Raw genomic sequence first — 24,495 nt, 5'->3', positions numbered from 1 at the left:
CGCCCTCGAAGATCTTGAAAGGCCCAAGAAATGCCAAATCTTCTGATAAAATATACATGAGCCCCTTCTAGCAAACCAAGGTACCGAAGGAAGCCAAACACAAAAACGGGACAAAAGCCGCTAACACACAAACGAAAAGCAAAATGCAGCACTCTGCATGAGTGCTGAGCCTGAAAGGGGCACTTGCACCTTGGCTTTTATAGACATAGGCAAATGCCCAAAATTCCGAGCCCTATTTTATTACCTATGACCACTTGCAAACTTGTACTGTTATATATGTGATGGGAGAAGGTGTGGTCCTGCACCTGTTCAGGAAGGGATAGCAAAAGATGTCGAAACAAAACACCGCATGTTGAGAGTAAAATAGTAGTCATTAGTAGAATATAACTAATGAGTAATATAAATAAAATATGAAATAGAACCTGCAAACATCATCATGCACCGTAGGGAACCGTCACGTATCTGGGATCCTGAACTGAGACAACCGGTACAGAGACGTCACCGTGACGTGTCTGAAGTCGACAATAGCACACTTAAGATTCTCCCGACATGCGTTATTCATGAGGCCATCATAGCATTCCACGCCCACGGACGTAAAAGGGGTGAAGTTGGCTTCGCCAATCTCTGCAATGTGTTAGGAGAAGCACGCTTTACAGGCACTCGTACATAAACGGGTATAACAGACGACGGGCCCGAGAGAGAAACGGTCCGTAAAGTGAAAACTAGGATGAAAGAACATAGATACGACATTGAAAAGAACCCAGATAAACCTACGGAGTTGTGTGAACACGTGGAAAGGACGGGGCATACGGTTGGGTTGGAGTCACCAGATATCTTAGCCCGTGAAAGTCGGTAGGGGGCACGAGTCATGGTTTATCAAAACAACAACAGGCTGCATGAATACACACCCAGGGCCACTTCCGGATAGATATAGCCCCCCTGTTTAAAAAGCGTTAACGGTCGACAGTCTTCTGTTCTGAAGATGAAGCCTGCATGGGCTTCGAAACGTTACAACGTCTACTTTCTAAAGGGTGAACCGCATGGCACGAACAACTGTCCGAAAACTGGCCGAACCGAAATCGGGACCGAACTTTTTTCTGGACATCACCGCATGCTACCGAAATGCACTCCGAATTTCGGCCGAAGACTTCTGGCCTTCGGGAGCATCGCCTTTCAACCATCCAAGTCAATGAGATAATCCCTGTATTCATAGGAGTAGAAGTCGCACACACACGGCAACAGTCAACCCCATTGCTACGTCATCGTTGCTATGGTTCTCCTTCCGGCTGGATAGCCATTGGTTGCTTCTACTTTTTCGGTTGGCGTCACTTCCCATTTGGGAGGAGAAATCTGGCTTGGCCAGATCGGGCCGAATTCGGCACGGAATTCTGTTCACCGAAAAAAGTTCGGTCCCGAATTCGGTTCGGAAAGAATTCGGACGCTTTTCGGGCCATGCGGTTCACGGTTTAGTTGCCGTTTTTTATTGTTCAAATTCGGAAAGTTCAAATAAAATGGTATAACAGACGAAGAACCCACCATCGACTTCGCAGTAAGGCGGAAACCAGCCTTTAGAGAAAGGAAACGTGGATGGGTATATGGAAAGGGGAATATTCAGGTAGTTTCAATGATTCAGAACCAAGTATAGAGAAGGCGGATAGCCGGAGCTCAAAGCCAGCGCTCAAAATATCTGAAGAACAGGTCAAAACGGTAGACAAAAGAGCTACTAGCGTAATTGCTAGCGACACTAGTTGCGTGACGAGCGAGCTCGAACCTCGGAGGCCGGATGTGCGTCCGGATTGGCTCGGTAGATGTCGTGATGTGTAGTCCGATCCCCGATGTATAGTGTGTGTGTGTGTACCCGGGTTCCAATCCCCGTGCCGGCTGTGCTGTCTGGCAGTTTCCCTGTGTTTTCCTCAGACGCTTTCAGACATGTATGTCGGCACAGTTCCCTTAGAAGTCGGCCCAGGACACACATTCCCGCAGGGCGTGAGTCGTGACGCCTCCCACCTCTGTGGGGCCGACAACGGCGAGCCCTTCATCCACCACCATCACCGATCCCGGAGCCGTTTATGAGGAGAGTTTGGCCATTCTGTGATCTTTTGCCGCCCAGAGATGGGGAGCCGCTGTGACGTCACAGCCGTCATCGCTCCGCCCACTTGACCGGGTTGAAAGGCGAGCCACGGGGAGATTTCAAGGCTGTGCCTCTGCTCCAGAATGGCGGAATAGGAGATTTCAAGGCGATAGCTCTGATCCAAAATGGCGCCACTGACCTTGGCGCCGCCCATCGTGTGACGTCAAATGGCGCGCTTCGAGACAGGCTCCTCCCAATGGCTAAGCTCTCCTCATAAACGGCTCTGTCCGGTCCTGGATCCTGCCACATGGCATGATTCTTCTATAGTTTGTGCACGGATTTGTTGTTTTGTGATAGTTCTGTTGGAAGTTCGGCTGTATACGAAACATGTGCATACTAAACCAAGCTACAGCACCGGCACGTCCCAATCAATGGACCCAATGAATGTGGGGAGCGACCGTTGAACGCATTTACAAGATTTACACCCAATGTATGGGATGAATCGTTTCGCATAAGTCACGTATCCTAATTGATGCCAAACGTCACTCAACACCTACATAAGAATCTTTAAAAAAAAAAGAAGAAGAAGTGTCTGGTGTAGTGGAAGCATTTAAACACAGAAAGACAAGCCTCACAGTGTCTAGTTGCATACTTCAATTGAATAATGGCAATTAAAGAAAAGGAAATCCCTTGGAAGGAAATCCCACTACTGGTGCCTTTTCTTCAACTGCCATTATTCAATTAAAGATATCTGCCCAAGAATCATTGTTCTGTCCTCATTCTCACATTTGGTGTGGTCCCGCCCGTGCTCATCTACACGGTGCTGCTGCCTTCATAGTTATAATCTTGCTTTAAATAGCGAACGCATATCTATTGATGGTAAAGTCTTCGGACTTGGGCAAAAGCTGAGACCGATATTTTTGTACGACAGCGACCCCGAATAAAACCCGTGACTACAGGTCAAGCGCGAGTCCCATACCCCAACTTAAGATACCCCATAGCCAGCGACCACACTCAGTCAGGGGCGGATGGATCCAGGAGAGCGCGGTCCCGATGTCCTGGCCCTACTCGTCAATTTCTGTCAGAGTCATCAGTCATCCGTTTCTGTCTGCCGAGCGTCCGAAAAATCCGCCCCGGCGCCAAGTCATGCCACATGCGGAACCTCACCCAAGCACTTTGTCAGTGCCCAGACACACAATGCGGACGTCCCACATCGCTTCACTGCAGCACGATAACGAATATTGTCCACCTGTGGCGGAAGCGTTGTCGTCCTGGACCACGTGCTCTAAACAAACGAGCGCGCAAAAAAATGGCAGGCGGCGCTGCAGGTACCGACAGGTGTGCTGTCCCGGTAACACACCTGCTTCTCTGCTAACGTGGAATAGAAATTTTTCCCCTTTACGTATTGAGCGCACAATTCAAGCGGAACGGTCCGTTTTTTCGGTCCCGACAACTGTGTAGGCGTCATTCCTTCGGGGCGTTCCAGGCAAGGTACGATCCTTAAATGATCCTTAAGGGCCCTTGTTGACCACAAGGATTGCTGAAGATGTTGTTTTCTCGTCTTCCCAATTACACACTGGTCATCCTTAGCTGCACGGGTTGTACAATGGCGCAGGCGGGTGTTTCATTGCAGTGTACCCAAACTGAGACAGGAACAGGAAACGTAAAAATGTCCTTGCGTGTTTGTTTGAGTAATTCGTGAGAGAATTTGTAGGCGGCCTTATCTTTCTCGTACTTTCAAAGTCGGCATTCCGAGCACGTCCTGAATTAATATTTTACCTTAAAAAACATAACAATGTTACCGTATTTGCTCCAAGTTCTGGACCCTTGGCCCCCGACCAAATGCTTCGGAGCCCTGCAGACGTTTGTGCAGTTTCGTACAGACCGCACGCTGGTGGATGTACTGTAACTGTAACTTTACTGTGACTATCCATACGGTATATCTGACGCGCGATTATGCCTGCCGTTTCTTGTTTTTCGGACATTTATTAAAATAATTATAATTATATTATTATTAATTATATTGCTTTCATCTAACTGAATTGAGGCACCATGCCAACCACTAGCGAAATTCACACACAAACCATTACTACCGACGTCTGCTTTGTGCGACTACCGCGTGAGTCTGCGCTACCGTAATAGCAACGGGAATACTGTATCATATAACCCTTCCGTTTACCCTTATCAAGCTAACGTGTGGAGATTAGAAGCTAATTTTTGATTAGAACGTTTTCGGCACAGCTGTGTCTGGCCGGGTCATTGTATGCTGGAAAAGCGGTATAACTGCTAGTATAAAATCCGTTTCCCCTGGCGGTCTCTGTCACCCATGAAGAAGTAGCCGGATTGTTGGCTTGGAAACGTCAGGATTCCTCCTTCCTTCATGTATTCCTCTTCCTTCCAGGATAGACTGATTCCTGGATAGACTAGGTTGGTGATCTCAGTCCGTGCGGATTTTTTAATGTTTGTTTATTTTTTTACAAACGCGTTGCCACCACAGATGCCGGAAAGTGCGGGGAAACGACGGGGTTAAACGTTCAGCAACTTTCCCTACCGTCTGCAAAACTGCTAGGTCAGATGCACAACTACTGTCAAGAGGCTACAACAACTGGGACCTTTATTTTGGTCAGGGGTTTTTCCAGCACCAGCCCACACACGCGCCAAAGGCCCTACAACATCCCCGAGATGCCTTGCGAAAATACCAAAACAACTGCCTAAAAAGCAAAAGAAACCAGAAAATCCGGTGGATTTTTAGGAAAAAAATCTTCCCCGGGAACAGCACTGCAAAGGATACTGCCACGACGACAAGCACATAGAATGTGTCTACCATTGCTCGCGGTAGTTTTGGTGAAGAGCTCAAGAGTCAACGGCCAAGGAGGACCGCATATAGGCCTTTTGTTGCTCTTTGCCATATTTTAAACATGCGACGTCTATACCACGTATTAAAAAAAAAAAAAGAAAAAAGACGCTCTTCATATGGCACTCCACAGAGAAAGTTGGGTGGGACAACGGTGGGAAACCTCTTAGGTGATCTGTTCCCCTTTCTGCGGACTCTGTACGTGAAGAAGACGAGGTGTACTAGTTGAATGACCCACGAGATTCGTGCTATTTTTCTGTCGCTTCTCTGAACCGCCCGTAAAAGTGGAATGCTCTGCTGAGCTGACCCGTTTATGCCTGGAGAAAACGTTCCCTCCTGCCACTGTAAGTGTCTTGAATTCATGGCGTTCCCATCACACGACATGTCGGTTATTCGATATGTCTGAACAATTTGTCATTCTGTGCTCACACTATTGTGGATGCATTCACAGTCGATATTCTTGAGACATTTCATGCGTTTTGTGCTACAAAAATTTCCGGATGCTCCTTGATGATACCTAGGACAATGAAATCTTACTCTGTCATCTGTCTTGTACACTCTTGTGCGAGCTAGTTGCTTATGATCCCTTTCACTTGTGGCATAAATCGCACAGCAGAGAGGACAGTAGAGAGGCTGAGATCCTGCAATCCTGTTCCAATTGTACAGTACGTGAAATGCCCCTGTACCTGGTGAGCATACTGTGCAGGAAAGGCTCATTTCAGAGCGCGCACTAGGCCCTACCATTACGTGTCGATGTCATTCGCTCTAGGAGAACCATGACAACCGTTTGCCTACCGTTTGCTGTGGCATCGCGAAATGCTTCGCTCATTCACTGTCGCCTGCTCTTGTTTCAGGTGATCGGATATGGGCGGTCGGAACAAGTCCAAGCCTAAACTGTCGAAAAAGGAGAAAGATGAGCGGCGGAAGGACATTGCGGAGGTCCAGGAGAAAGTATACTCCGTCGTCATGCCCGTTGTTTTGATCGTTGCAGTGGTCATCGTTCTCCTCGTGTATGTCAAGACGAGGCCGAGGACTGATTTTTGAAGCGCCGTGAACGAAAGTGTCGTCGTGCTACTGCCGAAGACTCGTGAGATTCAGCTGCCCAACGTGCTCACTTGTGGACTTGTGAAAAGATATGAATTAAATGGCGTATGATGAGTTTGAAGGTTGGCACCTGCTACGGCTGGGAAACGTATGCAATAAATTGATTCTAGATTTTTATTAAATAATGAGGCTTACACAATCATGCAAAGTAAAAGTGGCCTTGGACTCCAGGTGTATAACGACGCATAGGGTAATCGTCGCAGGGGCTGGGTGGCTGCGTAAGCTACAGCTAACATGATTGGTGCATTCGGTGCTGCAGCGTCCCACCATTGATCTGCGGTCGAACTGCAAACGACCCACTTCAGAAGGGTAACGAACTGAAACCGAAACTAGGAATTGACATTACTCTCCAGCAGAGGGCCAAGAAGCGACGTGCGTGGTTCTTGCGGCTGTTGCTCAATGCGCGATCATGTGATACAGGATCGTCCAATACGTAGCTTCGTTGTCTCTACGCCGCCAAGCTCGTTTTAGAGAATTTGCACCCCAAAGCTGGCTCTTGAAGTACAGAAAGGAAGCTTTTACTTTCAACGAAACTTTCGTTTAAATGCTGCTTGTGATTAACTTTTTATAATTATTTTTTCACTTCAAGTTTTCTGTTAACCGTGAACTAAAAATAAGCGTTTGAAAAGTGCAACCGTAGCGGTCGCCATTTTGATTGTGTAGGGATGTATTCGACTTTTTAAACTCGACTTGTGGAAACCGTGTGTCAAGCATAACTGGTTTCCAAAGTCCAAAACTTCGTAGTTATGTAACAGATTGAGCAGGTGTAAGAACAGGCCCTCTAAAGGTGAGTTGAGCGACATTTCTTACGTTCTGAATTCAACCAGCCTCTCCGTGGTGTGAGGGCGTATTGTCCTTCACAAGAATGTAATTTGAATTTAGAGATGATGTTACACACCTACTGTACTGCAGTCAGGAGTACTATAGAGCCACATATTTCCCTTTATTAAAGAGCTCGCTTCTCTGTGCGTGTTATTGCAACTGCTACCCGTTTGGTGTTCGACCATCTGCGTTTCGCATGCAAACGGGTGCAACGGTTTAAAAATTGTGCCGTTATTCTGTTGCAGGTACACCTACATCTCCTTCGCCTGATCTCAGCTTCCGCTGCCATGTCGGGATCGGGAAATAAAGTAAGAATATAAGAGCCTGTGTGCGTAAATAGAATACGGTGTCTCCGTGCTTGCCGTATCCTCACGGACCATAGAAGACTGGTTGACATGTTGTCTATACCGTAAAAAAAGGCAAAATAAATGGTGTCTGATTAGTAATCGTGGTACACATGCGAACTTATGTTATGTGTCAGCAGAATTCTCTGCCAAGATTTCAAATTTAGCATGCACATGTTGGTGCAAAACGAAGTGGCCAAAGTGTCACAATGGTTAGGAATGATCTGTAAAGAGTTTTGTTTCCTTGCAGGTTCAGTCCATGGCGGGCAGTGCCGGAGTGAAACGTATAATTGGTTATACCCCAGTGAAAAGTAAGTGCTGTGTCAGTTGAATGCAAACCAAACTAAGTTTTTGCGGCATCAAGAAATAAGTGGGTCGAACTCTAGTTACCCAACAGTTGCGAGTGTATGAACATTCTTGTGAAATAGAGTGGGCTTTAATGTCTCTCATGGGTCCTATCTATCGAGTACGACTGTTTTGAGGCCACCTAGTGGGTGATAATGTATTTACTGATTGGTGGCCTAGCATGTTAGTACGAGGAGCATTGATAACTGCTGAGTACTGACAGTGCATCTGTTAAGCCTTTTCCACACATAAGGTGATCGTGCATCCTCCATCTTTATTTCTCCACAAACGCATGACTGGGCAGATTCTGTCATGTCACAGTTATACACATTGCACCGAGCTGGCATGCCAAGTGCTAGCGAGTCTTCTCAGCTACCCACAGCTGATGACTCAACGTAGATGAGATATTGTTGGGTACATCGATTCCTTATAGATCTCTCTAACGCAAAATGGGATTGGGATTATCGTCCCGTTATTTCGTGAGTGATCACAAAGTGAATGAACCGAGAAACATGATTTTTTGTCACCGTCTGTGCGCTGCAGCACACTAGAGGTAACTGAAATCTACCAGACAAGACATTTTGGACGCAAATTCAATTGAATTGAATTACTCAGGGCACTGTACTGTACCTGTTTTCAAAATGTGTGGGGGAAACCCATCCTGAACAGTGAAGGGAGGAGCACGAGCTTTCCTTTTGTTATTGTTGTAGCGTTAGCTTAAATGTCAGATATCATGCATTCTTACCGGAGAAGAATGTGTGTAGCTACTCTGTAGTGTGCGCATGAGCTCTTTGGTCAGTATGTGCTTTACAATCCAGCACACTCTTTCCGAGAATAAGATGTTGTTTGTGTTACTCCGTGACAACTAGCCCGGTGTCTATGAGCTGGCTCGGTTGAGGTGGAAAGAGAGAATGCAAACTGTGCAAAGCTGTGTCTGTAGTAAGTGGATTTTCAAGGCCATACCGTCTCGACGTCGGGGAAGCAAAGTTGGGCCTAGAGCTATCTCTCCTAGCGAACACGACGCCCTCACGTCCATGATGGTGTCAGTAGACATACTTTGCACGAGAACATTTTGCAGTGCCAATCGGTCTAGTACTTCAGACCCAGGTCTAGACCACTGCACGGGCTTGATTTTACGTCCGTACCGGAAGCCAGAGAGTTTTACCCGGCCCGGCTGCCGAAAACCCTGCCACGCACGTATCCGACACTACGGAGGCTTACCAGGCCCTAGACCTGGCAAGCCTGGTAAACACTGTGAAAAACACCGTGGTAAAAACCTGCATAGGCAGGTTTTTAATGCGATCAACAAGGCGAAGTAAAAAAATAATGGGATGCCTGTGTTGTAGCGTTTTCAGCAGAATGACAGAAGAAGGGCACAAGCACTTAGTTGCATTGCTTTCAAAACGAATATTGAGGATTATATAGTGTGAAAGAATGGCTCGCAAAAGGTCGGCTGGACCCTGGATCTAAACTGGAGCCCGCACTGAAAATGTCTTGGAGGACGGGTTTCGGCCTGAGGGCCTGGCTCGGGTTGTCGGGCCAGCCCGACCCTTTGCAGTGCTCTATCCAGGTTACACGGGGAGCCTCAATAATCATTCGAACCCATAGCCATGGGACATGTGCCATAGAATGTGTAACATATCGACATATCATCTCAAGGAACATTGGCTCCAGTGCTGCCTGAGTGGCGTTAACGTGTGTTGAATGATTGTTTAGACTCCCATTGAGGCCCGCTATCTCCTTATTTGGGAGACAGGCCAATGAGGTCACTCCTCAGGCACCCAGGAAAATGAAGCTGTGGAGACAGTTGACCTACTTGTGTAGCATATTATTTTCTCTGCGTGTCTCAGTTTGGGAAATAGAAATCTAACACAGAAGTGCATCAAGCTGCGACAGCAAAAGAGTGAGAGAGAGAGAGAGAGGTTCGCAACCTTTTTTTGCTTCATGCACACCTTTTGCTGCTCATTAAGGGGTTATCCCCTCTCCCATATTCAGTCCAAAGCAGTACACCTGTAGCGCCCTCAGTGGCGAGGGCTAAGCTATGACAAAGAAGTAAAAGAGCGTGCCTCTGTTGATTCCTGGCAACTGCTCAGCACAAACAATGTATTCTGTCTGGCTTTATCTACAAGCACATGAAAATTGGATGTGTTTTTTTGCTCCTTCCAAGTTTCTTGAAGTTGTTTGTAGCGATCAACATTACCTCTAGATAGTCCTGCCAGTACTGTGCACACCCAGGAGCCGTTACGACATATCGTCAAGGCGCAGGACATGTCCTGGGAATGACGTGCTAAGGTGAATGTTACACGGTGTCACTCCCTCCATGGCATTCCCAAATTCCCTCCCACGGGGGGAAATCCCCACCGGTCAAGTGCCCCTGCACTCCAGCCATTCCTATTGGTTGTCGTAATCACGTGACCTCTTTTGCGCGGCCTCATTGGTGGAGATTCCTGCAGTGATGTCAGAGCTGTATGGGTTTCGCTGTGCAGGTTCGAATCTTGAAATGCAGGTTCATGCCGAAGCAAACAGGTGTCTTTCACATTTATTGGGCATCACTTCGGACCAGTGATGGGCAGAGTACCTGAAATTGTGGTTAAAGGAAAGTACAGAGTACTTGGCAAAGTACTTTAAAGTACTCGTTAAGTACATTGTAACATTTGCATAGTGCCACGTGTTGCCGTTTGGTGGTGACAGAATTTGATAGTAAATGGATTATGTTTTGATTGGCTACTTGCCGATGCAAGCAATTTTTGCATGTGCTAGTTCTGAACTCTAGCTAGTTGGTGCAGACTCATTAATATGAAGTGTAACATATGGTATAATTTCCGTTTACGCAGGCAACCAGCCGTGCTGGTGGAGACTATTTTGTATTTCCCAGTTTATGGGGTGGGGGTAATCCATGCATATCTCGGTATAGGATGAAAAAGGACAGGAATCCATAATGAACGTGCCTGAGCAACGGGCAGAAGACAGAGAAAACACAACACAAAGCGTTTATAACTATGCTGAAAGTAATTCATTATGGAGTTCATCCGCGCTTCGAAGTAATATACCTAAACTAGTACTTGAGTATTTGGTACTTCACGTACTGCCCATCACCGCTTGGGACAACCCTTTAAATATATTTATCAGGTACCACCAGCTGCAAATGGTGTGGCATGCAGCATGAAGAGTTTAGAAACAAGCTATTTAATGGAATGTATTGCACACAGTATTGTTGGCGATATGGAGCACTGTTATAATTAAAATGTGCACTGTGCAGTATGTCAACAGTGATCTCAACACTCGAGGGATCTTAGTCAGTAGCTTCATAAGTGCATTTTTTGAGCTCCCCACGAGCTTGAAGATGCATTGCTAACATGTACACATAAAAGGTACTGGGGCATTTGTTTGGAGGCCTTGTTCTGTTTTAAATAAAAGGATAAAGAGCCCAGTCCTGGGAAGCACAAGGCAAATAATGGCATTGATATATGATGTAATTGGTGCTCTATGCACTGTATTCACCTGTGTCATGCAAGCAGTGCTCCTCCCACTAATTTTTTTTTTAGATAGACTGTGCAAGTGCAACCCTTGCTAGTGGTGTATGCCACATGTGCTGCTGATGGATTTAGTGTTTTTAAATATCATATTCAAACAAATCAAGAATGATGAAGTGAATATCTGTGTTCTTCATAATGCATGGAACACCGCCATTGGTTAAGTTTTTCTCGGGCTTCCGTTGCCACACTGACGAGGGTAAAGTTGTGAGGAAGTCTCCGACTGGTCTCTTCATCCTTTCTTGAACAACATGATTGTTTTTGCATACGGATCTATTTGTTCACGGTACTATCATATTTACATTTTCGTTGCGTAGCAGTGTTACTTGTGCATGTGTGTTTCCAACTTGTAACAGGAAGCATTCATGACACATACACAATCAATTTGTTCTCGTATTCTTTTTGGTGTTCTTTCCTTACAGTATGCTTTTTGTTTGGAGCTGCTTTTAAGCTCACGCATATGGCATAACTAGTGCGTTGTGCAGGGAAGGCTGTTGCTCTTAGCTTGCGTTCCCACGCTGTTCACAACGGCACTATTTCCAGTGTTGACGCAGGGCTGCACGACATTTAATGTCAACCCGTGAGGCTTCGAAGGATGCTGTTGCTCTTCGGCAACCCATAACGGATGTCCCGTTTGTGCTACGGCAGAAAAGAAGGCAATCTCCGCCGTGCTTACATTGCTCGCACCAGCAGCTCCATCCTGAAACTGCTGCTTCTTCAAAGCTCAATGAAGTAGAGTAACGTTTAGTCCCTGTAGAAAACGGGCAGTTAGTACTGCCTTTGGCTGCTTTATTGCATCGTGACCTGCGTGATCAGCAATGTTCAGAATATATATCGCCGAACAAGACAACTTGCAACAACTCCTGGTTTTTGCTTCTTCAGGATCAAACAAATGCTTCCTGGAAACTTCCTTGAAACTTGATTTGAGTGCGCCGAGACGACTGAGTTCAGTCGACTTCCATGAACGTTGCCACAGTCTCCATTTGTAAGATTACGGTTGGGTTAGTGTGCAGACGACAAAAGGGGTGGAAGACTGCCAAGCTCCAATTTGAGTGCGCGCTCAACCTGGAACCGGTTTCGTCGTACAGCTTCACATGCAGAACCTGTAATGTTGTGCAAATTGACCCCTCTCCTGCCTCAGCAGGGATAAGTAATACTGTTTTCTTCTTCGTAGAAGCTTACCCCAGCATCGTCAGTGTAGCTAGCACGATAGAACAGCGCGCCTGGTTGCCCAGCTCGTTCGCCCGTTGCGCCGCGCTTCCGACCACGTTGCTCGGGATCAGGATGGACGACTCGAATTTCCCACCATTTCTCGCGCTTCGGTTGAGCGCCTCCCAACAGGCAACGGCTGGCGGTCTGGTTGGCTTGCCGGTGGCTCTGGAATCCTGGTAGGCGTGGTTCCGTTCGCGCAGCAGATGTTCCGGGTTCGGTGGCAGCGTGACTTTCCCTAGGTGCAGGGGAGAAATTCCCCTTGTTTGTATACAACGCCTTTGTTTTGCTTCTTGTCTTGGTTATCTGTGCGGTCACCTCCCCGTGTACTGTAGCAGTAAAGACGCAACAACTAAGTGCCATTATTTAAAGTACGCTCCGTTTTCGCGAAGATTAAATGAGAATTAAGAACATCGATTAGAAGAACGCAATGCTTATCAGCGTGTTTCTGTCACGACCTATTCGGGAGGGGCATGTGAATGGTTTATGAATTTGTTCAGCGATTTGTATCACAGATAGTTTGACATTTTCTGTCATTTCAGTACTTGTTTTTTTAAATTCAACTTTGAACATCTACACACAACTGCGATTCCTTCAGTGTCCGTTCGTGGTTGAACATCTGTCTTCTGCGAATGCGACACGGTGTCTGATTTTGGGGACATTGTTTGTCGTCTGCAAACTATCGTGATGCTGTGTTTCAAGCGTATACTCTCGGTCAGCATAGAGGCGAGATTTGCTTTGTAGCCGCGACTGTCCCCGTCTGAGGCACTCCATGCCGACTCCAAGATTTCCCCAGGTCCCTAGAATTGAGCGCACGCGATGTCTTCCGGTCTTTTTCCCCTCCCTTGTATGACCAACCTGATCTTTAAATTTTTATTTTTACGCGCACATGTCTATGTTATCGGCGTGTTTCCATTCGCTGCGCCCTTGCTATTGTGTACCACTCCGGGAGAAACGAGGTTCGGAGGCATGTAATAATAAATAAGAGGACCGCGTGAGGAACGCACGCTGCCCCCCTCTCGGAGGATGGTTTTGGCGCCAAAAATTTCGCGTGCGTTCCTCAGGCCCAGAAGAGGCTGGCTGGTCCTTTTAAATGCTGTGATGGTGGCACGTCCTGATTTCTTGTATGGATACACCGTTCCCTACAGGGTGGGTGGAACGCTATAATTGATTATCTGCTTTCGCATGATTTCAATGAAGTGCCTCTTTTGTGAAAAAATTGTTTGTGTGTGTTTCATTCGTGGTTCACTGCATTTCACTTTTAAATTCACTGTAATTGGTGTAATGGGTTGGATACATGAACGCTGGGATTGAAGCCAGCTTCGCGGTTTACAACTGTTGTGCAACTCTGCGGTTTTTTGTTGTTGAAAGGGTGTGCCACTTGAAAGGCGCTTGTTGTCTGCAGGTCTCAGCTTTGGAACTGGTGAATTGTGTGACATGACGTTAGTTGCTGTATTGCCTGTTTATGTATAGTGGAATACTGAGTTTACTTTGGGTATTAATTACCGCCAGGCCTCCGAGAGAATAGGTCCATTTTTATAAACAATAGGTACATCGTTGCGGCAAAGGGATACTTGTGCATTGTCGTTGGATGAGATATTGTACACAACGAAGTTCCAGATCATAATAAACTCAGCCTTTATTAAATTTCTTTTAGCAGGATAGTCATTGCCGAATTTGACCGCAGCAGTAAACACAGTTCCTTAACGGGCAACTGAACATACGGGAACCTGAGCTTCGTGTATGAACCATTGCTCGTTCTTGTTCGAGTTCAAACTTCCGCGTTTAAATAGCCATTGTTCCACATTTATGCGAGAAAACTTTTGTGTGAAATAGCGGTGGCTGCATAGCGCCTCCTAGTGCCACCGTTGCCGTCTCCCTTTCTCGCTCCGGTCTTCTCTGACGGTGTGCGATCCCCGAAGGTATGACTCTTCCCACGGAACGACGTTTCTCGGTTAGTAAACATAATTTACCACTTTCATATCTCTCCCACCGATTTGGCTCCGATTCGAATCGTTCCCTGAGCAGATGCCCGTGTTCCGTCCGTTTCGCACGGCACTGCGAACGGCGATGCTTCAGGGGAGGGCAGCGAGGGCTAGTTGCACGAATAATCGGGTGTGCGTTGATGTTCCTCGGCGCATTTTCTCCGTACAGTCTGTTTAGTCCTTGCTACTGGTTTACGGCATATCCTAAACCAATGCGTGCAGCATTTCTTTTCGTTACTGTGCTCCGTTTTTCCCGTGCTGCCGCAGGCCGTTGTGTTGCGAGACATGCCTACGCGTTTCTTTGCTTGATGTGGAGAACGCTTTTGCCGTTTTATTGCCTCGTAAAAGCACGTTGTCGAACGTTGAGGCACCCGAAGAAGAATTTTACAGGATTACATGCACGAAAAAGGGGGTCATGCGAACTAAGGGCTAGCGTTTGAAGCGGACGGTCGCACGGAACGGAAAAGGGATAACGCCCGTCGTTTCTGAAGCCAAGACGCAAAGTTTGACCGCTTTATTAGGTGCTGTTGGTGTTCATCAGTAATCCCCAGCCTCAGATTTGTCTCGATCAGGCGCAGAACGGAGCAGCTTCGTCAGCTCGTTTCTTTGTTGATGTCATGGCTCTGCACTAGAGCTGCACATCATCTTGGCTTCGTTAGTAGTGCTTGCGTGTAACTGTTTGCGCTTGCGTCTTTACAGACATGAATACGCACATCATTACAACGGTTCCCATCATCACACCACCCAAGATGTCTCCCCTAAAGCCGGAGCATGCCATTCTGCCGAAGACAGTGCCTTTGGGAAACTCTCCTGTGGTAATCACGGTTCCTCACTCACCCCTTTACAATTGATTAGAGAGTGTTTGCATAGAGATCATTCCACAGAGTCAGCCGCTGAATGCCGGATTAATATTGTGATTTGTTTAGATTCTTGGGACTCCGCAGAGGTCACTGTATAGCAATACAAATGCCAGTCCCAAGACTCCGGTTCAGAACATGGACCAGACAGTGCCGTGGTCCAATAAAAAGCCACTGGACTATGGAGAGGCGGATTACCCGGAAATGTAAGCAACCATGATATCAGCATGACACTGTGCAGTTTGAACTACATTATTGATGTCTTTCTGCTCCGAGACAACATAAGAGCTGCCATCACGGAAGTATACCTCTGCCCGCGCATTGAGAGTAGGATGCCAGGCAGAGGGGGAAGACAAATTTACGCGTCTTGTTAATGCAAATATTTTATGCGTGTGTGCTTTAAAAGTGTGCAAATGTGCCTGAAGTACGCCATCTCCGACACGCGTCTTCACAAGTGATCAGTGCACAACCAACACTTTTCTCCTCCAGTGTAGAACACACAATTCTATCAAACCCCACATGTGCGCATTATGTGCCCGCTAAAAATTGGAACCCGGGAGTGTGTGGCCCATGGGCTGGGTTTCGGGATACAAACAACCTGCAGCAAAGGATGCTGTGATTAGATATATTCTGAGTAGATTAGATATATATATATACGATTAGAGTCTCATCTGCTTCTTGCTATAATTGCTAACCTTTTTGCCCCTTTTAAGCAGACAGGCAACATCGCAAAAATTTTTTTAAAGGTTAGCAAAAGCAACTTGTTCGCAAGCGAAATTCTGTGTTTCAATTAGTATAGAGTGAAAGCAAAATTAGTTTACAGAGCGACGCCGTTTAAAAGAGAAACGCGGCGAAAACAGAGTCGTTTTTGGTGGCAACGAATGGAATCCTCAGGAAGCGAAGATTTGCGGCATCCAATGAGCCACAGGAGAAGCATGCGCGTGCCTGTCGTATGCGTGTGGATTTGGAACGTGGCTGGTCGTGGTGTTCCGTGGTGTTTTTCAATACCGATTCATTGAATTGTAGTAGTTATCACAAGTGTTCCACTTAAACAATCATCTTGACGTCCTTCAGACACGAGTGCGCTTCGTAACTTGTTTTTCTCTGGAACTACCGTAATTTCACGCGTATAAGCCGCACCGCAGATAAGCCGCAGGACGCGTTTTTAGGAATGTTTTGAAATTTTTCTGGCAGATAAGCCGCGGGCAATATGAGACCACTGATTTGTGCGACAGACGAGACCGTAGGGAAGGCCACAAACCCTGTGGTCCACACTCCGGGGTCGGCATAGTCTACGACAAAGGAGGATTGTGTCCTTGTTGGGCGTTTCTCATGGAACTGATGGGTCAGTAGTCTTCCAGAAGACGTGAATCACTATCGCAACTTTCGTTAAGGTTCTTGGGGGGAATGCACCAGGAAGATCAATCTTCTCGAATGTGGACCCGTTCCTGTTACGCACTGTTCCTGCATCGGCAGGGCACTGCTGTTCCAGAAAACACTGCCGGCCCTTTCGTTAAAACCGACGTATGAGGAAAGTACCAGGAAAAAATAGTCACCAGATAAGCCGCACCGGTAGCTAAGCCACAGAGTGCGCGTGATAAAAAAAAATCGTGCATAAGCCGCGGCTAATACGCGTGAAATTACGGTACTCCATGCAGCATGGACTAAAAACACCTGATGCTAGTGCTAAAGCGACGTTCACTGCTTAGTGCCGAAGCAAGAAAGAGTCCGATATAATTCTCATCGTAGCTTTGTAACGGAATCGAAATTTTGAATTACGACAGGTGCGAAATTAATGTAGGGTGTAACGTAATTGGAAGCGAACTTGATTTTTGTATTTTAGTGCCCCCTTTAACCCGTTGCAGGAAGCGACGTTGCAAAGGGGAGAAAGGAGGCAAGGGACTGCGACACTTCTCCATGAAGGTTTGCGAGAAGGTCCAAAAGAAAGGGACTACATCGTACAATGAAGTGGCAGATGAACTGGTAGCAGAGTTTGCCGCTGCTGAACCGATGAGCCACCATCATCGCGGTGGCAGTGACCAGGCGTACGACCAGAAGAACATTCGTCGGCGTGTCTACGACGCACTCAATGTGCTTATGGCAATGAACATTATCTCCAAGGAGAAGAAGGAAATACGCTGGTTAGGATTGCCCACAAACTCTGCCCAAGAGTGCCAGAATCTCGAGGTGAATATTCGCACTTCCGCTCTGTTCCTTGTTGCACCTTCCCCCTGAAATCTTTTTGTGTGCTTTTTATGGTGTGCGTTGGAGACCGCCAGTAGTCATACTTAAGGCCCCGGGTTTTTCCGCGATTCCGCAAACTTTCGCGGAATTCGGGATTTACTGAGGAATCATCAGTTAGGCGTGGAATTTTGTGGAATCCCTCATTTTGCTCAAAATTTCGCGGCGTCTCGCGTGGAATTTTTGCGGAAATCCGATTGGGTCGAAGGACGTGATGTGGACGGTTACCACAACGTGCAGTGTCACTGCACAAGTGTTGCACACTCACGCAAAAGAGCGTGAGATGAAAGCGTATTTTGTGCCAGCGCTATATTTTTTGTTCCCGCATTATCCAAGAAAATAAAGTGTTTCCCGTTTCAAGCAGCTGTCGACTCCTTGCTGCGGAAAATCGCTGAATTTATAAGTCGGTGCCGCATAAGTTTGAATTTGCCACAGCAGAGAACCAGGGGCCTTAGTCATAGTGCATAAAATCATGCACCAACGCAGCCGACATTTTCGTGGGACCTGGCAGGCCATTATTGAACTGGACGTATTTCTGTCCTCTGTAGCACCTTGTGCAGTTGCAGTGGTCATTTTGGCATAAAGTTTACCAATTAAACGTGGTGTAGCACAGTATATGCTGCTTCGCATTTTTACGTTAGTTGTGTTCGCTATTGTGCATGTCTATTTGTTCAGGCACACTGCTTATTGTCACTTAGTGAAAATATAGTCATCATTACTATGTGCACAACTATGAACCGATTCCACTATAGACACATACACTATCTGATAAAATGGCACAGACACGCACATGCATTAGCACCACACCTACGCTTTTTCATTGTGGAGTGCACGCATGTAACATTTGGGGTAAGATGTTTTCTGGTTGTCATGAAATTAATCTCCAGGTTGAGATTAACGCATTGGTTAATTAATTCCGCAGGTCGAGAAGCAGAGGAGGCTAGAAAGGATAACTGTTAAGACGCAACAGCTTTATGACCTCCTCCTTCAGGTAAAGGACGTGGACTCTCTGTGCATAAGCCATTTTGCAGCACTGCGTAATTTTTTTGTTTCTGTTTCTATCCCTTCCCCGGTATCTTTGGGGCCTAGGTTCGTCACTAGGAGTGCTGCATGTGGCATGCACCGTGCTCAGTGTGGATCTGTACTCACACAGTACATTCCTACTTAGAAGCAGTTTTATAAGTTCTATAATGCCCAACATCGGAAAATGACTAAATCTATATTTGGTGGGGACTATACATATGGTCATTTTGAAACAGGAGCAAATCGATACATATAGCCAAATAATTATGTATCCGAATCGTATACAATGTGAATAGTTGTATGGCCAAACTGGACACATATATGTTGCTGGTGTGTAATTTGCATTACACGTGTATGATATGCAGCAAATAGCATACAAGAACCTGGTAGAACGAAATAGGGCACTCGAGCAGCTGAAACAAACGCCACCGCCAGGATCTACGATTCCGCTGCCCTTCATCATCATCAACACCAACAAGGAGACTGTCATCGACTGTAGTATTTCGAGCGATAAGTGCGTGCCTCACTTTTCCTTGCGGAGATTATGTGGGCACACTCTTGCGTCACTACAGATACCGATTTTTACAGGTCGGAGTACCTCTTCAACTTCGACAACACATTTGAAATTCACGATGACATTGAGGTTTTGAAACGCATGGGAATGGCTATGGGACTAGACAAAGGTTCTTGTAGTCCCGAGGACCTTGAACGTGCCAAGAAAATGGTGCCCAAGAGCCTCGAACAATATGTTCTCCGTGAGTATGTTCTTGCGTCGCTTTTATTCGTGAAGGGAATGTGCAAAGTAAGGCTCATGACTAGAGCCTGAAGTTTTCGGGAAATATTTTTTCCTACATTCGGGGGGGTAAAAATCGGGTAAATAAACGTGTGCACTAAATTCGTGCGAATTCGGGTGAAAAAAACTTCCAGTACGCTAAATTCGGGAAGAAATCGGGCTCAGTTATTCAAACTAACTGTAGCGGTTTGGTACAAACGGTGATGTAACTGCATTTTTCTGCCAAACAAGTAAGTTAGTGCATTCCTACAGACATCCCAGTGAGGGCAATTTGCCGGGTACAAATCGGGTTTCACCCTAAAGAGGCAACGTTCAATTCGGGGCGCAAAATTCGGGGAAGAATCAGGTAAAACCCTAAAACTTCAGGCTCTACCCATGACGCCGTGGAAATGGTGGATTTTAAAGAAACAACACCTGTGACTTGAATGCCGAAGCTGAAGAATGCAGTATGCATAATATATACATTAGCCGACCGATTTTCCGGACTTGACGGTGAACGGAAAACTGTCCGAATAATACGGCAGTCCGACAAACCCAACGATTACTAAGTCCAACATTATTTCACCACAGCTGCAGCAAGGAAGTCTATAATTGTGCATACGCCTCCCAGTAGCGCTGGCACCGAAAGCCGCGCTGCTGTTGCTGTGGCATCACCTAGAGGTACAGTTCGGTAGTTTTAGAGAAGTCTCGCCCAGGATTCCAATTACCAATCCAATCCAAGTGCACAATCCAAAATGACGGTTTCGAAGTTTCCACCGTAGTGCCGAAAAAAAAGTGGTGTTGGTGCCTCTCCGAAAGAATCTTGGTCCCGATAATCGAGCATTCGGACTTCGATCTGTCCCAAAAACAGTCACAAAATGTATTAATCCTACGGCGGAGGCCACTTTTCCCCCGTGGGAGTCCGAAATATCGAACGAGTCCAAAAAATCTGTCTGCTACTGTAATTGTTGCTTGTAAGAAAAATTGTTAACAGCAGCACGAAATGGTAAGAGCAAGCTTAAGTAGATTGGTCCCATGTATTGTTTGCACTCAAAAAGGAAACTATTCGCACTTTGCAGAAATGTCGCAGGGAGGAGCAGATATGACGCAGGGAATAAAAGTGCTACAATCAGAGTGAGTAGCACCTTGTATACATTTGTAAACTTGTTCCTTCCTTAAGACCCCTTGGATGTTCTGAATACGCACAGTAGGATCTGTTTATAGTCAACCTTACTGGAGTTGTAAACCACTTGAACATGATCGATCCCGTCGTATGAATGTGTGTGTGAGTGAGCAAAAATGTAACAGTGAAAGGAGGATGAGTGAGAGAGAGTGGCTGGTTTGTCCCTTCAGATGACGCACCCTTGGAAGTCGCTGGGGAGTCGTGTTAGCTTAGCTCAATTGGTAGAGCCCTGGACCGGTAATCCAGAAGATGTGGGTTCGAGTCCTACAGCTGGCTAACCTTTTCAGTGACTTTCATCTTTCACACTTGAACATGTTTGCTACGTCCGTAAGTGATGTCCGAACGTAAAGATGCTGTGCATTTGCAGAAACAAAGAAGAAACGTGATATTCACACATGTAAGCACAATGTACAAGAAGTAAACATTTAGTTCTGAACATAACGCATCAGCCCTTGTCTGCCTTGAGCAACTTGTTGCATGGTACATGCTGACTCAGAACAGCATGTAAAGCACGTGAAGCAAGCCTGAAGGAAAACTCGGGATGTCTGTCTTGCTATGCTCTACGGACATTAAATCTCATACGGGCGTGTAAATATAAAAAAGGCCGCCTGGTTATTAGGGATGGGCACTTAAAATACCATTTAAAATATGAATACATGTATTTATACATAGTTTTTGATTAGAGTCTAAAAATATACATTTATAATTAAATATTCTTTTTCTGATATTTATATTTTAATACTTGTAAATACTCCAGATGCTCTGGTGTTTATGGAGTTCTTGCTTGCTTCATTTTACAACGTGTCTTTAGTGAGACTTTGCGTAGAGGCTACCTCTTGGTCATCAGGTCTGAGAGGATTAGCAAGACTAGTATTTCGGTCAGAAGGGTTTAAGAACAGAGTTGTGGTGTTGCCCAGTCAGCAGTCTTTGAGCAATGGCTGGTGGAGTGCAGCATACCATTTTAGGCGGCAATTTTTTTACTGTTATTGCGGAGGACGGAAATTCCGTTCAGGTGAGATGTGAGTCATGCGAGGACATAATTAGGGGTTTGTACTCCGTAACGTCAAATTGCATCTCAGGCTAAGTATAACAGAAAATGGCAATACAAGCTGTTACTGTTATAACGCATTTTGGTTGAGCCCAGGTCAAACTTTACTAAAAATATTTAGAAAGGTACTTAGGATATTTAAAGACTATTTGTTTTGTATTTAAATAGTTATTTGAGTAAGTATTTATGATGAGTGTTTAAATTATTTATATTTAAGTACTTTAAAACTGTATTTATGCCCATCCCTGCCTGATGTGATCCCATGTCCAAGCTGACTACAATAGTCATGGGATTCCTGGTAATGCTTTCATCATATGCTACTACTTTACGGATGCTTCATGTTGCTCGATCAGTGGTCACTACTATGTTATTTTTGGAGCACCTGCTATATTATACGGTTGCTGGAATTAAACATGGACTGATCTTATGAAATCTCTCTCTTCCTGCAAAGAAGGTCGAGCCAGCGCGCAGATGGTGGACCTTCGGGCAACAGCACAAGCACTGCGCCTGCAGCACTATCACGCCAGTCCAGTGTGGTGTCGTTCTCCGACGTCCACTCCAGGCCCGGGACAAGCACTCCCTCCGAGGAAGACGAAGAAGATGAAGAGGAGGATGACTTTTCGGACTCTGACTCCGATTCTGCGGGCGACTGAACGGAGGGGTCCCCGTGGAAGGAGGGGCTAGTGCATCGGTCTGTCGTTGCATTACAGAGAGGGTGTCGAGATGCTGGCAGGCAAAAAGTAGCTGGGGAATGCATGAATTGTGCTCTAGTCTTCTGGGCCATTACTACTCCAGCAATTGTGAAGCTCATGCCCTCGTTGCAAGTTTTCTGTCAAACTATGCGCTGTGTGGTACTGCTCTTCAGGATGAAGCAACGCGAATTTCATGGTGCCTCACTTGACGCGGAACAATTTTGTTTGTTCAGCTAAAGTAATTTGTCTTGGAGAGGTTTTTTTGGGGATCGTCGTTTTTGCTAGACATTATTTAAATGCTGGGGATACGTCGTGTGCGACTTGTCAGTTTTAAGGTGGTTGTTGCAAATCAAAATGTCAGCAGCTGTAGCACTGAGCAGTGCTGTACGTTCTGGAGACGTTGAATGAGACATTGCTAGGCAAGCATGCCACTGGCAGTTTGACCGCGCTGCTACAATGTGCAAGAAGTACAGGATTATATTGAAACGTAAGCCATGTGCTGCTCGGTTGCAATTTTGTGCCATTAAGGTTGTGGACATAATTTTTAAATTAAATTGTTCCGAAAAGTCTCCTCCTTTTTTTGCACGTGCAGCAGTTAACCGTAAAATTGCCAGGGTACGGGACACTATGCGAAGCATTGTGCCCCTTTTATCCTGCTGCTGGTCATCAGACCTGTTTATGATACGTGAATCATGCTGCTTCCTTTTCAGATTATTTAGAACTATTTCTCGTGTACAGTGGTATCCTACATTTGAAGCTGTTCGCTTTCTGAGTGCTGACGATACTAAAGGGCAGACTTGTTCTTAGGCTTCTGTTTTCTTAGTTTCCTTTTTCTTCGCTTATGCCGATATACATAGAAGAGGCGCTGGCTCGTGTTCTATCACACGAAAGCCATGGTTTGGTTTAGTTGTGGTGAAAGAGTGTAGAAACATTGGGTAGCTGCATTACGCTGCCTTTGCCGGTAGCATCTACATTTCGAGCAGACTTGCACGGGTCTCTGTGCTGCTAGAATGTATGCGACGTTCAAACGACGCCCTTTTCAGACGAGCACTTGATGTCTGGTACTCTGTGTGACCCCCTTCTGTTGTACGTATCTGTGTTTTTGAAAACTTGTAAAGTACTTTAGCAGTGCATAGGACAAGCACAGCGGTCTGCAGTGCTTGTACCCGCTTTCATCATTTTCTCAAATGCTTCCTTGTGTGGTACTTTGAGGTGTGTGCCTTAGAAACCCTAGAATTGTGAAGCCCTTCTCTTCTTGCCTATGATGCCTACGGTTTGATATCTGGGAAATGTGAGGCTATACAGGCTTCTGTGTGCTTGAAGCCTGTGTGTGTGTGGGGGGGTGAACGTGGGTGCAACGGGACGTAGTTGCGATCCACGGTAACGTCTGCGCATCGTAACAGCTGCGTGTGATGACGGTTTCACGTCACAAGCGTTGCCAGTGGGCAGGGTGTGTTACAAAAACGTGCACAGCACATTGCTGCTAGCATTTGTATATTGCATATTTTTTCAGCTGTGATGTACATATGACTCATGAGCTAACTACTTTTTTTTTGTTTATGCTCCGTTTAGGTGTGAAAGGTACGAGGAGGTAATTGAATTAAATTCATTGTGTCACCGCAGTTTGTTCAAGGAGTTTTAAGCTGGGGCGATGTAGTGGAGGTGGCGTGAAACATGTGAAGCCAAACTTTGCCATCTCTGCTGGTAGACCTTGAGAGGTGGGATGAGGCACCCTTTTTGTATTTCTCTACAGGGAGGAAGCCTAACTTAGGGAAACCTCAGTATCACTCTTGCTGGAAATTTGTGACAAGGTGACCTTGCAAATGAAATGCCTTTGTAGTGGAAGTGGCTGTTCAAGAGCCGTCCGCTGCATTCCAAGCGGTCTGCTTGTACTTCTTCGTGTCTCAACGGGGAAACTACCAATTGCATCTGATCTGGTCCCTGTGTGGCTGCGAATGCTGGAAGTCTGTGCTGTTTTAGTTGTTGGCTAACACTGTTTAAATGTTTCATTATGTACATATTTAAGCACCATTTTTTACATGACTGTGCGTGTCTTGGCAGTCGCTGGCCTACTTCAAATGCTTCCGAGCAGGCTGGTGCTGTGTGTACATGACTGGGCTCTCTGCTGGACTAGGTTTTTGCTTGGCCTTCCTTTTGATAGCAGAATGAATTCTTGATTGCAGTTTTGCACAAACATACCTCTTGTAAATACCTGCTGTCATGTGTACCATATATATTTTAGTAGCTACATTGTACAGGATACTGTGCATGTATGCACACACAAACAAATATAAAGAGTGGTACTAAGACCATTGTGCTGTGTTTTCTGAATCCCGTTAAAAAGCGTGAAGCACGGGAGCGGGCAAATGGAAACATTGGTCCGTACCCTGCAAAAGCTAAACAAATGGTGCT

The 24,495-nt window shown here is 46.0% G+C and overlaps 1 protein-coding gene and 1 long non-coding RNA gene across 8 annotated transcripts; one reads left to right on the top strand and one right to left on the bottom strand.

Moving 5' to 3' along the window:
- The first annotated feature begins 6,450 nt into the window (after positions 1 to 6,450).
- On the top strand, positions 6,451 to 24,392 carry LOC135367039 (transcription factor Dp-1-like). Of its 7 annotated transcripts, none has more exons than XM_064600102.1 (11): positions 6,451 to 6,816; positions 7,097 to 7,159; positions 7,446 to 7,506; positions 14,967 to 15,082; positions 15,194 to 15,330; positions 16,990 to 17,311; positions 18,288 to 18,356; positions 18,754 to 18,902; positions 18,977 to 19,143; positions 20,240 to 20,294; positions 21,846 to 24,392. In XM_064600102.1, exons 2-11 carry the CDS (start codon positions 7,139 to 7,141, stop codon positions 22,042 to 22,044), a joined length of 1,296 nt encoding a protein of 431 aa, XP_064456172.1. In that variant the 5' UTR covers positions 6,451 to 6,816; positions 7,097 to 7,138; the 3' UTR covers positions 22,045 to 24,392. The 7 variants fall into 7 exon arrangements, with proteins under 7 accessions (XP_064456172.1, XP_064456171.1, XP_064456178.1 ...); XM_064600101.1 differs by having other exon boundaries at positions 21,843 to 24,392; XM_064600108.1 differs by lacking the exon at positions 21,846 to 24,392 and adding an exon at positions 20,711 to 20,746.
- Positions 11,828 to 12,558, bottom strand: LOC135367040 (uncharacterized). Its single transcript, XR_010414343.1, has 2 exons — positions 12,256 to 12,558; positions 11,828 to 12,176 (listed from the first exon to the last, which is right to left on the bottom strand). It is a non-coding gene; the product is annotated as an uncharacterized LOC135367040 (long non-coding RNA).
- Positions 24,393 to 24,495: the final 103 nt, after the last annotated feature.

Source organism: Ornithodoros turicata, chromosome 8, assembly GCF_037126465.1.
Source record: "Ornithodoros turicata isolate Travis chromosome 8, ASM3712646v1, whole genome shotgun sequence".
NCBI lineage: Eukaryota > Metazoa > Arthropoda > Arachnida > Ixodida > Argasidae > Ornithodoros > Ornithodoros turicata.
Note: the sequence above shows the minus strand (reverse complement) of the source record. Positions and strands in the feature narration are given on the sequence as shown.

What these genes read in the sequence shown, in the direction of transcription:
- LOC135367039 (XM_064600101.1), top strand. Translation starts at nt 7,139, where the DNA reads ATGTCGGGATCGGGAAATAAA. An exon ending in TGGTTATACCCCAGTGAAAA is followed by an intron (nt 7,507 to 14,966) that starts GTAAGTGCTGTG and finishes GCGTCTTTACAG; the next exon opens with ACATGAATACGCACATCATT. An exon ending in GAGGCGGATTACCCGGAAAT is followed by an intron (nt 15,331 to 16,989) that starts GTAAGCAACCAT and finishes AACCCGTTGCAG; the next exon opens with GAAGCGACGTTGCAAAGGGG.